Source organism: Arvicanthis niloticus, chromosome 12 (assembly GCF_011762505.2).
Source record: "Arvicanthis niloticus isolate mArvNil1 chromosome 12, mArvNil1.pat.X, whole genome shotgun sequence".
Taxonomy (NCBI): Eukaryota; Metazoa; Chordata; class Mammalia; order Rodentia; family Muridae; genus Arvicanthis; species Arvicanthis niloticus.
This window is the reverse complement of record NC_047669.1, coordinates 19,356,417-19,370,554: the sequence shown is the minus strand read 5'-3', so window position 1 is coordinate 19,370,554 and position 14,138 is coordinate 19,356,417. Positions and strand designations below refer to the sequence as shown.

At 47.9% G+C, this 14,138-nt stretch overlaps 1 protein-coding gene across 1 annotated transcript; it reads left to right on the top strand.

The window, feature by feature from the left end:
* The first annotated feature begins 786 nt into the window (after positions 1–786).
* Muc20 (mucin 20, cell surface associated) lies at positions 787–12,342 on the top strand. The gene is made up of 4 exons (XM_034515249.2): positions 787–947; positions 3,255–5,192; positions 8,392–8,483; positions 11,989–12,342. The coding sequence occupies exons 1-4, from the start codon at positions 872–874 to the stop codon at positions 12,055–12,057; spliced, it is 2,175 nt and encodes a 724-aa protein (XP_034371140.1). The 5' UTR covers positions 787–871; the 3' UTR covers positions 12,058–12,342.
* The last annotated feature ends 1,796 nt before the right edge of the window (positions 12,343–14,138 follow it).

The following is a 14,138-nucleotide window of genomic DNA, read 5'->3' as shown; positions in this document are numbered from 1 at the left end:
TTGAGCTACCAAGATGGATGTATTTTCTCTGGTAACAGCAATGTATAGGAGACACTGTATAAGAACTTTGGTGGTGGCTGGGCAGTGGTGGCACACGCCTTTAATCCCAGCACTTGGGAGGCAGAGGCAGGCAGATTTCTGAGTTTGAGGCCAGCCTGGTCTACAGAGTTAGTTCCAGAACAGCCAGAGTTGCACAGAGAAACCCTGTCTCGAAAAACCAAAAAAAACCAACAACTTTGGTGATGTCCTGAGTCAGACAGTGTGTCCATTTTACAGAACAAGAAGTTGAGGCTCAGAAATGTTCTCTTGTGCCAGGCAGTGGTGGCGCATGCCTGTAATCCCAGCACTTGGGAGGCAGAGGCAGGTGGATTTCTAAGTTCGAGGCCAGCCTGGTCTACAGAGTGAGTTCCAAGACAGCCAGAACTATACAGAGAAACCCTGTCTCGAAAAAACCGAAAAAAAAAAAAAAGTTCTCTTGTTTGCCCTTGGTCCCTAGAACTGATAAAGTTTAAGCTCAGCAGAGAAATTCAGGTCTGCCCATGGAGCCTGGACCCCAGGTATGAGTGAGTGGGGTAAACACCATCTCTCTCACTCTTTCCTCAGTGGCAGGGGAGGATTTCAGAATGGAATTGATGCTGTATCTTCAAATCAGAGCGGCAAGGCTGCCAGGCAATGGAGTGGGGGTGGGGAGTGGGACCATGAGCCTGCCATCAGCCTACACGTTTGTGGTCACCCGGCTGCATCCTGGAACCTACCCAGTCACACCTGGGCAGTCAGCTGCCCCTCCTCCCTGGATTGAGGAAGCAGGAAAGGGTGGTGAGGAGAGGCAGCAGGCAGGTCTGGCAGGCAGCGGTGGTCAGTGCCAGGCACGATGGGCTCCATCTGGGGCCTGGCTGTGCCTCTCCTTGTCTTCTGCTGGAAGGCTGGAGTCAGTGTGAGCTCTCCAGGTAAGGAGCAGGAGCCCCCGGGGCTCCTCCCTTGGCGGGGCTATGGGTGTCAGTGTTGGCAAAGACAGCCCTTTGTGGACAAGGAAGACATTTTTGATAATCGTATTAATGGCCTGAGGAATAGACGAGTGTGGGGGATGGCAGACGGGTCAGCTTACACATGGCGGCCCTGCAGTCATCACTGTAAGGGAGCTTGGGAAGTTAGTCTTTAGCCATGGGATAGTGTGGTGGAGGGCAGAGGGGGCAGGAGATGGCAGCTGGTGATCATTTTGCTGTGAACTGAAGACTATGGCCTGAGGAAGCTGTGGTTCATCCAACTTTTTTTTTTTTTTTTTTTTTTACCTAGCCCAGCTATTCTTTGAAATTTGTCTTTTGAATGAAAAAGTTTGTCACAGACTGCTTGAGCAGGGAGATTCTGAGAGAGGCAAGCTTTTCTGAAAGACGGGAGCTAGCAGTGATCTGTCGCTAAAAGGCACTGTGCTAAACTCATCACACACACTTTAAAACAGATAACCTTCAGGCTAACCTTAGGTTCATTGTAAAACTGAACAGTGCCTACTGAGACTTCCGATTTCCCTCCTGTTACAGCCCCCTGCTGTCCATGTCCCCACAGCATGGAGGCTGCCACAGCAAAGACCACACGCTGACATGTCACACTGGACATTACTTTTTAAAATTCCGTTTTTGAATTTATTGACAGAATTTATAGATAAATAAATATTTATTTATTTATTATTGACACAGGGCCCTGACTGCATGGAACTTGCTATATTCACTTTATTAATTTTTCCATTTTCCATTTTCTATGTGTGTGAAAGAGAAATGTTTTTAACATATATGCTGATTCACATGTGTTTGGCTGTGTGTGAACATGTGTACAGTGTGTGTGAAGGCCTGAGGTTGATTTTGGGATCATCCTTGAAGGCTCTCTCACCTTATTCCTTGACCTAGGACCTTTCAATCAAACCTATACGAGAGAGAGAGAGAGAGAGAGAGAGAGAGAGAGAGAGAGAGAACGCACCACAAGTACCTGACACATGTGTGAAGACCAGATGACAATTTGAATCTTAAATTCAGGTCATCAAGCTTGGTGGATATCCAGAAGCTATTGGGCTGGTCCAGCCAGCCCTTTACCTTTTACTGTGAGGATTTACCTTTTAAATGAGCCTATTCCTTGATGAGGATTTACCTTTTAAATCCTCACAGTAACATCAAGGAATAGGCTCATACCTCTAAGACACTGCCACCCACTTAAGAGCAAGGAGACTGCAGCTTATAGGGAGTAATTTAACCCTGGAGCCATCATGTGCTAGCAGTGCCTAACCAGTGGGCCACCCTGCCTGTCACACTCGGTCACAGTTGACCAGGCTTATGCTGCAGTCTTCATTCTGTTTAATTGAAACCTTACGGCCCCAGGAAGCAGGTGGCCCTCGCTCCACTTTACAGATGAGAAAGTCCCACTGTGGAGCACAGAGACTTGGCCTGTGTCACAGTTAGTGCACAGCAGAACAAAGAACAGAGGCGGGACCCAAACCAGGCTGCATTTCCATACTCTTCTCACCCACCAGTTAGGAGGCATGGAGGAGGAGAGCAGCAAGGTCCTATGATGTCCTATGATCTAGGCTGGGTTCTGTGGACCAGTGGCCTCAAAGAAATAGCTTGGGTTTGGGCATCAATGCTCATATGAAGAAGTCAAGCAGTAGCTCCTGCAGACATGTGTGCGTATGCGAGCAGTTGTGTTGACTGAGCAAGCAAAGAGAGGATATGTGTGTGTGCATGGGTGCGTGCGTGCATGTCCACTAATCATTTTCTTTACCCACGTGAGGGGGCTCCAGCTCCCTGATCACTTGCTTTCCTAGGACAGATTCCATTCAGGTTGGAGGCTCCTCTCCCTGTCTCCCCAGTGATCTCTAAAGATGAAACCATAGATCATTCTAGACTTTGAAGAACACACTTCTATGGAAAAATTTTTTGGGGAGGTGAGCAAACTACCCATGGGAGGGTGACAAAGTTTCCTCTAAAGTTCTGGAAGTTCTGATCCCTGGTCTGCAGTCCTTGGCTCACGTGGGTTCCTGTCTTCTTTGCCGCTGCAGACCAGCGCTCAGCTGGGATCCTTCGGGGCAGGGGGCAGTTGTCAGGGCTTCAGAGAGCACTAGTTGGAGGGGTGTGTCTTCAGGGCTGCCACGAAGGCCTTGGCTTCTCTGGGCTTAGAGAGACAATGACCCTCTGGGCCATCCAATAGCACCCAGGGCGTAAACCGTGAAGTCAGTCCACCGGAACTCACCAGGTTGTTCTCACCCGACACAGGCCTCAGCATTAGAAGATCAGTTCCTTTGGTGACTACCAACAACACGGAAGTGCACACCTTTACTCAAAGGGACAGGCCCAGCTCAGAGAGAGCTTTCCAGACCACCAACCTGACTCAGTATGTTCCTCTAGACACACAAACTATCAGCACTGAAACTGCTTCTAACACCGTAATCACAACCAGTTCAGAGGTCAATTCCAGGGACACCCAGACCACCTCTTTTATAACAAAGACCAGGAAGACACATGCTACCACCCCTGCAGCAGCATCCCTAGAGACCCAGACCACCTCTCCTAATGTGTCAACCCTGAATAATCAGACCACCTCCCCAACAGCATCGTCCCTGGATGCCCAGTCCACTTCCCCGGCACCATCATCCCTGACCACTTCCCCTGCACCATCATCTCTGACCACTTCCCCTGCACCATCATCTCTGACCACTTCCCCTTCACCTTCATCTCTGACCTCTTCCCCTGCACCTTCATCTCTGACCACTTCCTCTGCACCATCATCTCTGACCACTTCCCCTGCACCATCATCTCTGACCACTTCCCCTGCACCTTCATCTCTGACCACTTCCTCTGCACCATCATCTCTGACCACTTCCCCTGCACCATCATCTCTGACCACTTCCCCTGCACCTTCATCTCTGACCTCTTCCCCTGCACCATCATCTCTGACCACTTCCCCTGAACCATCATCTCTGACCTCTTCCCCTGCACCTTCATCTCTGACCACTTCCCCTTCACCATCATCTCTGACCTCTTCCCCTTCACCTTCATCTCTGACCACTTCTCCTTCACCTTCATCTCTGACCTCTTCCCCTTCACCTTCATCTCTGACCACTTCCCCTTCACCTTCATCTCTGACCTCTTCCCCTTCACCTTCATCCCTGATCACTTCCCCTGCATCATCATCTCTGACCTCTTCCTCTGCACCATCATCCCTGGAGACCCAGACCATCTTGCCTGTTGAATTGATCCTAAAGACCCAGACCATTTCCTCTGTGACAGAGACCAGAACTCTTTCCATAAGAATACCTTCCAACTTCATGGTTGTGCACACCATCCCTACAGAGACATTGGCACCAAGCAACAGCCCCACTACTGGAATGAGCACTGTCAAAACTGGCCCAGTGAGGGACCCCATAGAAGCCATCTTTGACACCCTTTGTACTGATGACAGCTCTGAAGAGGCAAGGAAGATCACGGTTGACCTCCTGACTTTGGCACACACCTCCACGGAAGAGGAGCACCCGTCTTCAGAGAGCAGCTCCTCCTCTGACAGCTCAGCTGGGGTTCTCAGCAGCTCGTGGGTCCTGGGACCCGACAGTGCAACTTCAGCCAAGGGCTTGGTTGCCTTCAGCATCACCCATATTAAACTCACCACCTGCATCACAGAAATAGAAACAACAATCACCATCTCTGGGACCCCAGACACGAGCCACAGCCCTACAGAAGTGACGACAGCCTTGTCCACTTCTGAGATGTTAACTTTGCCTCCATCCACTGAGGCAACACCAATTATCCCTAAGACCACAAGCTCACCTGCGATCCTGTCAACCGCCAGCACCCCAGCCCTTGCCACCACCCTTGAGGGTACAGTCCCCACCAGTGGAATCACAGAAAGCAAAACAGCAGTGGCCCAGACTCTCACCTCTGTTGGAACTTCCATGACGGTGAGAAGGAACCCACTGGAAGACACTTCAGCACTCTCTACTGAGACACAAAGCCACACTGAGGATTTGGGCAATTCAACCAACAGCTCCTTCCTCACAGGGAGTCGCCCTCCTTTTTTAAGCAATTCAACTACAGCTAGCGCCAGCAAAAAAACAAACATCACCTTAACCAAGACCACAGCCTCACCAAAGCCCCTAACAAATTCCACAACAACTGAATCCACTGCTTGGACAAGGAAAACCACAAAACATGATCCAGGTAAGTGAAACTCCCTTGAGCGATTTTTGGAGATTGGGAGCATCCTTAAAGAGTTGAGAGGAAAGAAGGAGATAAAGACCAATATTGCACCTTCTTCCTGCCATTTCACGATCTCCTGGTGGGTTGGTAAAGAGCAGCTAAGATGTATATGAGATGTGATGTATAGGTGATGTCATGACGCATGTGTGATGTGGTGATGTGGTGATGTATATGTAATATAGCGATATAGATGTGATGTCGTGGTGTATGCGTGATGTCATGATGTCTGTGTGATGTCATGATGTATGTGTGATGTGGTGATGTGTGTGTGATGTATATGTAATATAGTGATATATGTGATGTCATGATGTATGCGTGATGTCTGTGTGATGTCATGATGTATGTGTGATGTGGTGATGTGTGTGTGTGTGATGTATATGTAATATAGTGATATATATGTGATGTCATGATGTATGCGTGATGTCTGTGTGATGTCATGATATATGTGTGATGTGATGATGTGTGTGTGATGTGGTGATGTATATGTGATGTCGTGAAGTGTGTGTGATGAGAGTGAAACTGAGTTTTCCAGAAGTGGTTGAGATCTTGGCTGTGCTTTAACCTGAGAAACCTTGAACCTGCCCCTCTCCTCTGAGCCCAAGTTTCTTCACCTTGGCTAGAGGACGTTTGCAGTGGATGAGCGCCATCTTTTCCATGAAGTTAACTATTGGGCAGCTACTGTGCTTCAGGTGAGATCTATAATGTTATTCAAAAGACTTGACCCTCAAGCCTTGGAAGCCCCTAGCTAGTAGTGCCTACAGAGAAGGAAAGAATATTCAAACTTGTCCAAACTGCTGCTCTCTAAGTGTGTGCAGGGCATGCACGTGGGGTTCGGTGGCCATATTTGCTGTGTTCTACATGATAAAGAATGACCTTAGAAAAACCAACAAAACAACATTCGGGGAGTTTAAACCTTCATTCCTGAAACAACAGAAACTTCTCAGAGAAGCCCACTGTCAGCAACTCTCCAGTAAGGGCAGCTTGTGGGCGGCCAGAGCATCTGCCTCTGCTGCCTATCTCTTTCTTGTACTTCATTCCTGAGAATCTTGGCCTTGTTCTAACTTTTTTGGGCAAGGGAAATAAAAATGTTAATCATGAATTGCGGATATAGCTCAGTGATGGAGTGCTTGACACTGTGCGTGTGCCTGAGCCTCTACATTTGACTTCATGTCCTGAAAATCTTGATTCAGTTGTCTCTCTATGTCACCTCTGTTATCTCTATCTCTATGTGTCATCTCCATCCTCTCTGTCCTGATCATCTCTGTCATCTGTCTCCATCATCTCTGTCTCCATCACCTCTGTCTTCATCATCTCTGTCACCATCACCTGTCTCCATCATCTTTGTCTCCATCATCTATGTCTCTGTCATCTCTATTTCCATCATTTCTGTCTCCATCATCTCTGTCTCTGTCATCTCTATCTCCATCATCTCTGTCTCCATCACCTCTGTCTCCATCACCTGTCTCCATCACCTCTGTCTCCATCATCTCTGTCTCCATCATCTCTGTCTCCTCACCTCTGTCTCCATTATCTCTGTTTCCATCATCTCTGTCTCTCTGTCACCTCTGTCATCCCTGTCATCTCTTCACCTGTCATCCCTGTCATCTCTGTCTCCATCATCTCTGTCCTGTCATCTCACTCAGTCTCGATCTCTCTATCTGTTACCTCTGCTCTAATCATTTCTGCCTCTATTTCTATGTCCATCTCTACCTGTATCATTTTTTTGTTTGTTTTATCTTATTATCTCTCTCATCCCTGTCAACTCTATATCTATGCTACACCTTCAGGCACGGTAGCTCTGGCCTGCAAACCAGCACTCAGGAGGCAGAAGCAGAAGAACTGTGAATTTGGAGCCCGCTTGATCTACATAGTAAGACCCTATCAAAAACAGAAATTAAAACAAAAAAAATTTACTCACAACCATATTATTAAATATCTTTTTTATTTTAGGCAAAATTAATATAAAAACACTTTGCAGTTGGTAAGCAGAACCCAAGAGTGAATTTACCAGATGTTCTGGCTTTTTATCTGGACCAAGAGCAAGTTGGGGAGGAAATGATTTATTTCACTTGCTGGCTTGCTTCTCCTGGGTCACTTGATTTGCTTTTTGATATACCCCAGGCCCACTTGCCCAGGAATGGCACTGCCCACAGTGGGCCGGACCATCCCACATCCATTAGTAATCAAGAAAATGCCCCTCAGACATGCCCACAGGTCAATCCCCTCCTCCCGGGTGTGTCCAGACCTGTGCCAAGCTGACAAAAGCTACTGCTACTCCAGAGGAGGGGAATGAGTCTCCTTGGCACAGAGGAGAGACTGCTGATAGGACAGGTGCTGTCATAAGCTCATTAAATGTTTAAAAGCTGCAAAAGAAATCTTTGCCAAAGAATGGAGTAGCTGCAGGCACTCCGCCATTGAACCACTTGAAGGACTCAGGAGAGAGTTCTGAGCACTTAAATTCCAAATCCACAACCTCACAGATTATTAATTTCCTTGGTTCAGTGACAATTAGGCACAAAAGCAGGTCAGGAAGTATAGGGAAAGTTCTCCAGAGAAACAAATGACCCTGTAGGCTGCTGGGACTAACTTAGGAATCCCTGGCCTAGGACTGGCTAGCTACCACACACACACACACACACACACACACACACACACACACACACACACACAAAGAGAGAGAACTTTCTGGTAGAGTTGGAAAGGCAGAAAGGCTCAGCTAGGAGACCTCGTGACACTACCAACTTACTGCTGGAAGAACAGCACTCAGCTCAGGGCACCCCTCAGAGGGGCACCCCTCTCCATCACTCTTTCTGCCCAGGGTCCTCTCCAACTGACTCATCCAGGGACTCCAGGCCTTAAGAACATTCTAGATCCACTTCCATTTTTCCTTCCTTGCTCTTCTCTTTGGCTTTTTCAAACATGGGGGTACCCTAAAACACCATGCACTTCTTTCATTGGTCAGGGGGACACTGCAGTAGGCATAATTACTCCAGCAAGGGAGTTCTCCTTTCTGTTTGCACTGAGCAAATAAATGTTAGATCCCTGCAGATGCACACACAGTTTCCGGTGGCAGTGTAGACACGTGTGGAGAGGGCCCAGGCTGGAGATGGAGATGAGTTGGCTGTGTTTGCATTGTCTCTCATCTATCCTCAACCTTCAGGTGAAGATGGAGGCTTCCTCCTTGTACGGCTGACTGTGGCGTCCCCTGAGGACCTCACTGAGCACAATGCCAGAGAGAAGCTGATGTACAAGGTACGGGTACACCAGGACTACGTGAGTGTCTCTTGGGAACTCCAGGGAGCATCTGCAGGACACGGGAGGTCAATGACTCCATGAAGGAGCATTAGGGCTGAACCAGGCTCATGGCCGCCTTTGATCTCACCAAGCTTCTCAATCCTTCTGTTCCTTTGAATACATCTCCCCAGCCCAGATCCAACTTTTTCAGGTCTTGGGAGTGCAGGCCTTCTGGCCTTTGAAAAGGCCAATGATATTAATGGGAAAGTAAGCAGAGATTTTGGTTGCCAGCAGCAGGAACCAGGGCGTGGTAGTTTACTTGGAAAAGGCAAAGTCTGAGAAATCTTTAGATGGCTCTTCCAGCTTTGGATATGGCTGGAGCCAGCAGTGCAAACACAATCATAAGATTTTTTCTATCTCCGTCAGCTCTATGTCCTTTCTTTAAGGTCTTTCTCCATACATATGTGCCTTAGTTAGGGTTTTACTGCTGTGAACAGACACCATGACCAAGGCAACTTTTATAAGGACAACATTTAATTGGGGCTGGCTTACAGGCTCACAGGTTCAGTCCAGTATCATCAAAGCAGGAACATGTCAGCATCCAGGCAGACATGGAGCAGGAGGAGCTGAGAGCTCTGCATCTTCATCTGAAGGCTTCTAGCAGAATACTGAGTTCCAGGCAGCTAGGATGAGGGTCTTAAAGCCCACGCCCACACTGACACACCTACCCTAACAAGACCACACCTACTCCAATAGGGCCACACCTTCTAATAGTGCCACTCCCTGGGCTGAGCATACACAAACCATGACATGATGGAAGGGGCTTATCACAGCTTTAGTCACACAAAACCACTTCCATATCCCAGAATCCACATGCCATCATCCAGAGAAGGCCTGGTCTCATTGGCTCACAACAGCCATGGTCTTAGTTTCTTGTCTGTTGCAGGGAGAAAATAACCTAACAAAAGTCAACTTACAGGAGAAAGGGGTTATTTCTTAACTTAGAATTCTATTGCTGTGATGAGACACCATGATCAAGCCAACTTATAGTTTATTGGAGGCTTATTGTTTCAGAAGGTTAGCATCCATGACCATCATGTCAGGGAGCATGGAAGCAGGCAGGCATGCATGGCACTGTGTAGCTGAGAGCTCACATCTTGAGACAACATGACATAGGGAGTTAATAGAGAATGCCATGGGCTTTTGAAAAGCCAGTGACATGCCCCCCTCTAACAAGACCACATCACATCTCTTAATCCTTCCCAAACAATTCCACCAACTGAGGACCAAGTATTCAAATACCTAACCCTAACCCTACCCATTCTCATTCAAACCACCACAGCAGGAAAAAACAGCAGGCATTTCAAACAGCTCATTATAGCACATCCACAGCAGAGGAGAAAATGAATACAAGCATGCTTATCTTCTTCACTCTTGTACAGTCCAGTACTCAAGCCAAGGGAATGGTGCCGCTCATAGTGGACTAGGTCTTCCCACATTAACTGACTTAATAAGACAACCTTGAACAGACAGGCCAAACTGATCCAGAGAATGCCTCATTGAGACTCTTCCCAGGTGATTCTAGATGGCATCAAGTTGACAAACTTAACATCACAGCCACCATGACTGACATCTCAAAAAGCATCACAAATGGGAAAAGACATGAGATAGGGATGCTAGATATAAAACCCCTTGAAGATATGCTCCAGACAGAGAGGAAGATTGTGATGTCTTTGGATACCAATTTGGAGAAATTCTCTTACTCCTAGACCATTAGTAAAATTCTAGGGTCAAGGCTCTCAAGATTGCTATGAATGACTGGAAGATTAGACTGGGCTAGCTCAGTATAACTGTCACAGGCCTAGCTCAGTGCTGGTGTGAACAGGGTGACTAGACCTGGTGCACTACCCTATGATAATGGCGCCTCCACCCTACTCTGCCAAATGTCTCAGACTTCAGCCAGTACCTTTCATAGTCAGTGAAAGTCACACTAGTTCACGCTCCAGGCCATCTAGGAAAGGAGTAGACCCTCGAGAGGGGCTGCCCAGAGCTGTATGATGGGGTATAGTCCCGCTGCCAGCACAGACAGGTGAGGTGGTTGCCATTAACAGGGTGGGAGTTGCTGTTATCCCTGCTGGTAGGATCCCTCGGTGAAGGTAAAAGAAGTCTGCTGTCTGTCACTCTCTGGTCTTGTCTGGCACCTTTGATTTTTTTTTCTATTTTCTTTTCATAATATAAATAAAGGTCCCCTCCTCACATCTAATTTTTGCTTTATCTTTATTTTATGTGTATGGGCATTTTACCTACATATATATCTATGCAGTGCAGGTACACTATGTCTGTGCCTGGTGCCCGTGAAGACCTGCAGCGGGTATCAAATTCTCTGGAACTGGAGTTACAGATGATTTTTGCCACCATGAGGGTGCTAGGAATCAAACCCAAGTCCTCTGCAAGGGCAAAAGTGCTCTTAACCACTGGGCCACCTCTCTGGCCCCAGATCTAATTTGTTTCAGATCTTAGATGTTCAGGTCTTAGAACTTCTGAGAATTACAATGACATCGATGATTTCTTTTTTTTTTTTTTTTTTAAAGCAAAGCTATTGCTTTGCTAACAAGGGGAGAGAGGACACCAGATGCATAGAAGCAAAGGAACGGCAGAAGTGCCGCTTTGACAAGCATAAGAACATGCTCCCTGGGACATTGTCCTCTTGATGGCTATTGTCAGTGGGTGTCATGCTTCCTCCATGTGCTGTCACAAGTGGGTTCCCACTGGGACATCATTTTTGGGTTGCTGGTTACAGGGCCAAAGTTCTGAGCAGGAGGGTCCAATCGGCCAAGCTTGGCTCTTGTACCCACCAATCACTACCCTGAGATACTAAGAAGGAATAAATATCTGGCTCTCCGGATTCTCTTAGTAACAGGAGACCCACTGGGACCCTCTTCATGGGGATTTCTGTTCACAAGGCATCAACGTTTGATGTAGGACAGACAGATAACAGGTGTCTGTCACAAACATCAAAGTGGGAAACGCAGATCCTCATGGGAGAGAGAGGCCACAGTGGAGTGTAGAACTGACACCTCGACTAGAGACTATTTCAGAGGTCAGAGAGCAACCGCAGAGCTCAGGATCAGGTCAGGTACAGGAGTGAGGTCACATGGGATTGCTACTGATTCTATTATTGTTGTCAGTGTTATTGTCATTCTGTTTTATTCCTCTATTTTGTGAAATTTGTTAAGTGTATTGATTTCTGTTGAGGTCTGGCAAGTGGCCCAGGAGTCAGGCAGATCTGAGGTTGGGTTCCAGTTAGCTGTGTGAGTTTCATGACTTCAGTCCGTGCTACCTTTACCTCTTACAGAATGAGGTTAAGAGCACCTGCTGTGTATGGCCACTGTGAGTTTTAAGTGGCTTTTGTCATCACAGGAGAGGCCCAGGAGGCATTGTGGATGTCCCTCCACTGCCCTTGGCTTACGGTGGGCTCCCGGGCAGTTAGGTTGTGTACCCCACCTGTTATTCTGCTTTTCAGCTCCGCTGTGAACTGCACACCCACATGCCACTTGTCCAAGTGTCCTTACTGAACATCAGAAGGAGTTGAAGAATGCTAGCTGCAACCAGGCATGGCCTCTGTGCCAGAAGAAGAGTGATGCCACCGGTGGCCCCGATGCTACCAACAGACCAAGACCACGGTTCTGTGCTACGGACTCAGAAAGTTCCCATGAAGGTCAGCTGGCTCGAGAGCCCGCCCCCATACCTGGACAAGACCTTGGTCCACTTATGCCTTCGTGTACATGCAAGGGGAGAGGTTGGCCTGTTTCCAGTGATGTCCTTCACCTTCTCTGACTGGTTACTGTATTTCAGTAAAGGGAGACCTGATCACTCACCTGTGCTCTTCTGTTTTGAACTCAACGACCCTCATCGTGACCTCAGAGGTTATCTGTATGAACCCCATGTGTCTTAGATGCTTTTACTAAGTGGGAACTTGGGGAGTGATTTCCTGTTGCATGGTTTGGTTTGGCATTCACCAAGACTTGCCTTGAAGCCTGTTGGCCTTGAGCTCTGCATCAGACAGCTGCCACTAGGGCAAAATATGACATCAACAGCTTACAATGAGAAAAAGCGATTTCTGCTCACGGTTGAGATGATTCTGTCAAAATAGGGCGAACCCATTGCTTCGGGCCCCAGGTCAGGTCAAAATAGGGTAGGTCTGTTGCTTTGTGTATCAGCTGGGCGTGCCGATGACAGAGTGGGGTGTGCCAGCTGCTTGTCTTATGCCCAGAAAGCAAAACGAGGAAAGAGGAAGGAGCTGGGGCACCCACCCCAGTTCAAGGGCACATCCCCTTAGGCTCCGTCTCCTAAACGTCCCACCTACTGAGGAACTACCCTAAGGACCAAGCCTTTATAACACAGGGACCAGAGACACAACCAAACCATAGAGAGCTCCTTCAGGGCAGGGCTATATTTGTTCATCTCAGGTCAGCTGAACCGGAGAGAACCTGGTCCAAGTGAGGGAGGACCACAGAGAAAGTCGAATTGGTTTAAATGTCAAGTCACAGACTCAAACGGGTTTAAAAGTCTATAACATGCACTCTTGCCGTAGCTCATGATCACCTGCCATTATTTTTAAAGTTAGATGTGGTTAGTTTTTCTTCCCTCATAAAAGCATAACTTAAGATTTTAAACTTTTGAAAAATCCAAAAGAGGAACGAGAAAGAGTAAAGTAGGCAGGGAAGATGAAAACCTGAAATACCAGCGCTTACAGCCAGTGAGTGTTAATGCGCATGCCCGACTGCTGGGCTTGCCCACATGGGCCAGAGCTTACATCCAGTGAGTGTTAATGCGCATGCCCGACTGATCACTCGGCCTGCCCACATGGATGTCGAGGGTAACGTGCACATTCAGTGCTCCTAGATTTGAAGTTCTTAATCTCACTTGCTGAGTCTCTCTCAGCTCAGTTCATGCCACTGTCACCCTGCAGCTGCGCCAGCCCAAATCCTCCATCCATTAGTCGTTTCCTTTCTCTCTCACATTTTATACAAAAGAATTCAAACAATGCCCAGCACCCCACACTCCCCAGGAACTCCGCCATCTCCGCAGCCATCACTCAGGTGGGCTGAGATGCTATGGTCTCTCACCTGTGTTAGTCCATGACTACAGACTCCCTGTTGGTAGCTGTGCCCATCTGAACACCCGGTCTAGTCCCCGGACATTAGCTGGAGACTTCTTTTCCTAACATGTGGCAGGACTGTGTTTCATGCTCTTCCGTTTCATTCAGAGGAAAAGGCAAGTTTGGACAACAGCCTGTAGAACGGTGAATGATGGATACGGCTGCAGCCGCCTCTCTAGCCCGCTCTCTGGAAGCCAGCAGACGACTTTGCGGTTCCTTGGATGCACCAGGCCTGCTCGGGTCTTGTGTCTTGGGGCCTTTGTGTGCATTGTTCAGTCTGATTAGAAGGCCTCTCCTCCAGACATCTGCTCAGTGCCTCCTCCGTCTCCACCTCTCTCTGCCCCTCCTCAATATACTCTACCCACAATGCCCTTCTCACGCTACGTTCCGACTGCCATTCTTTGATATACCTAATATGGTATGTATTTCTTTTATTTGTCTATATCACCTGATCCTTCAACTATAACGACATCCTTTGCCCGTTGAGATGCCCCTAGCTCCTTGCACATAGT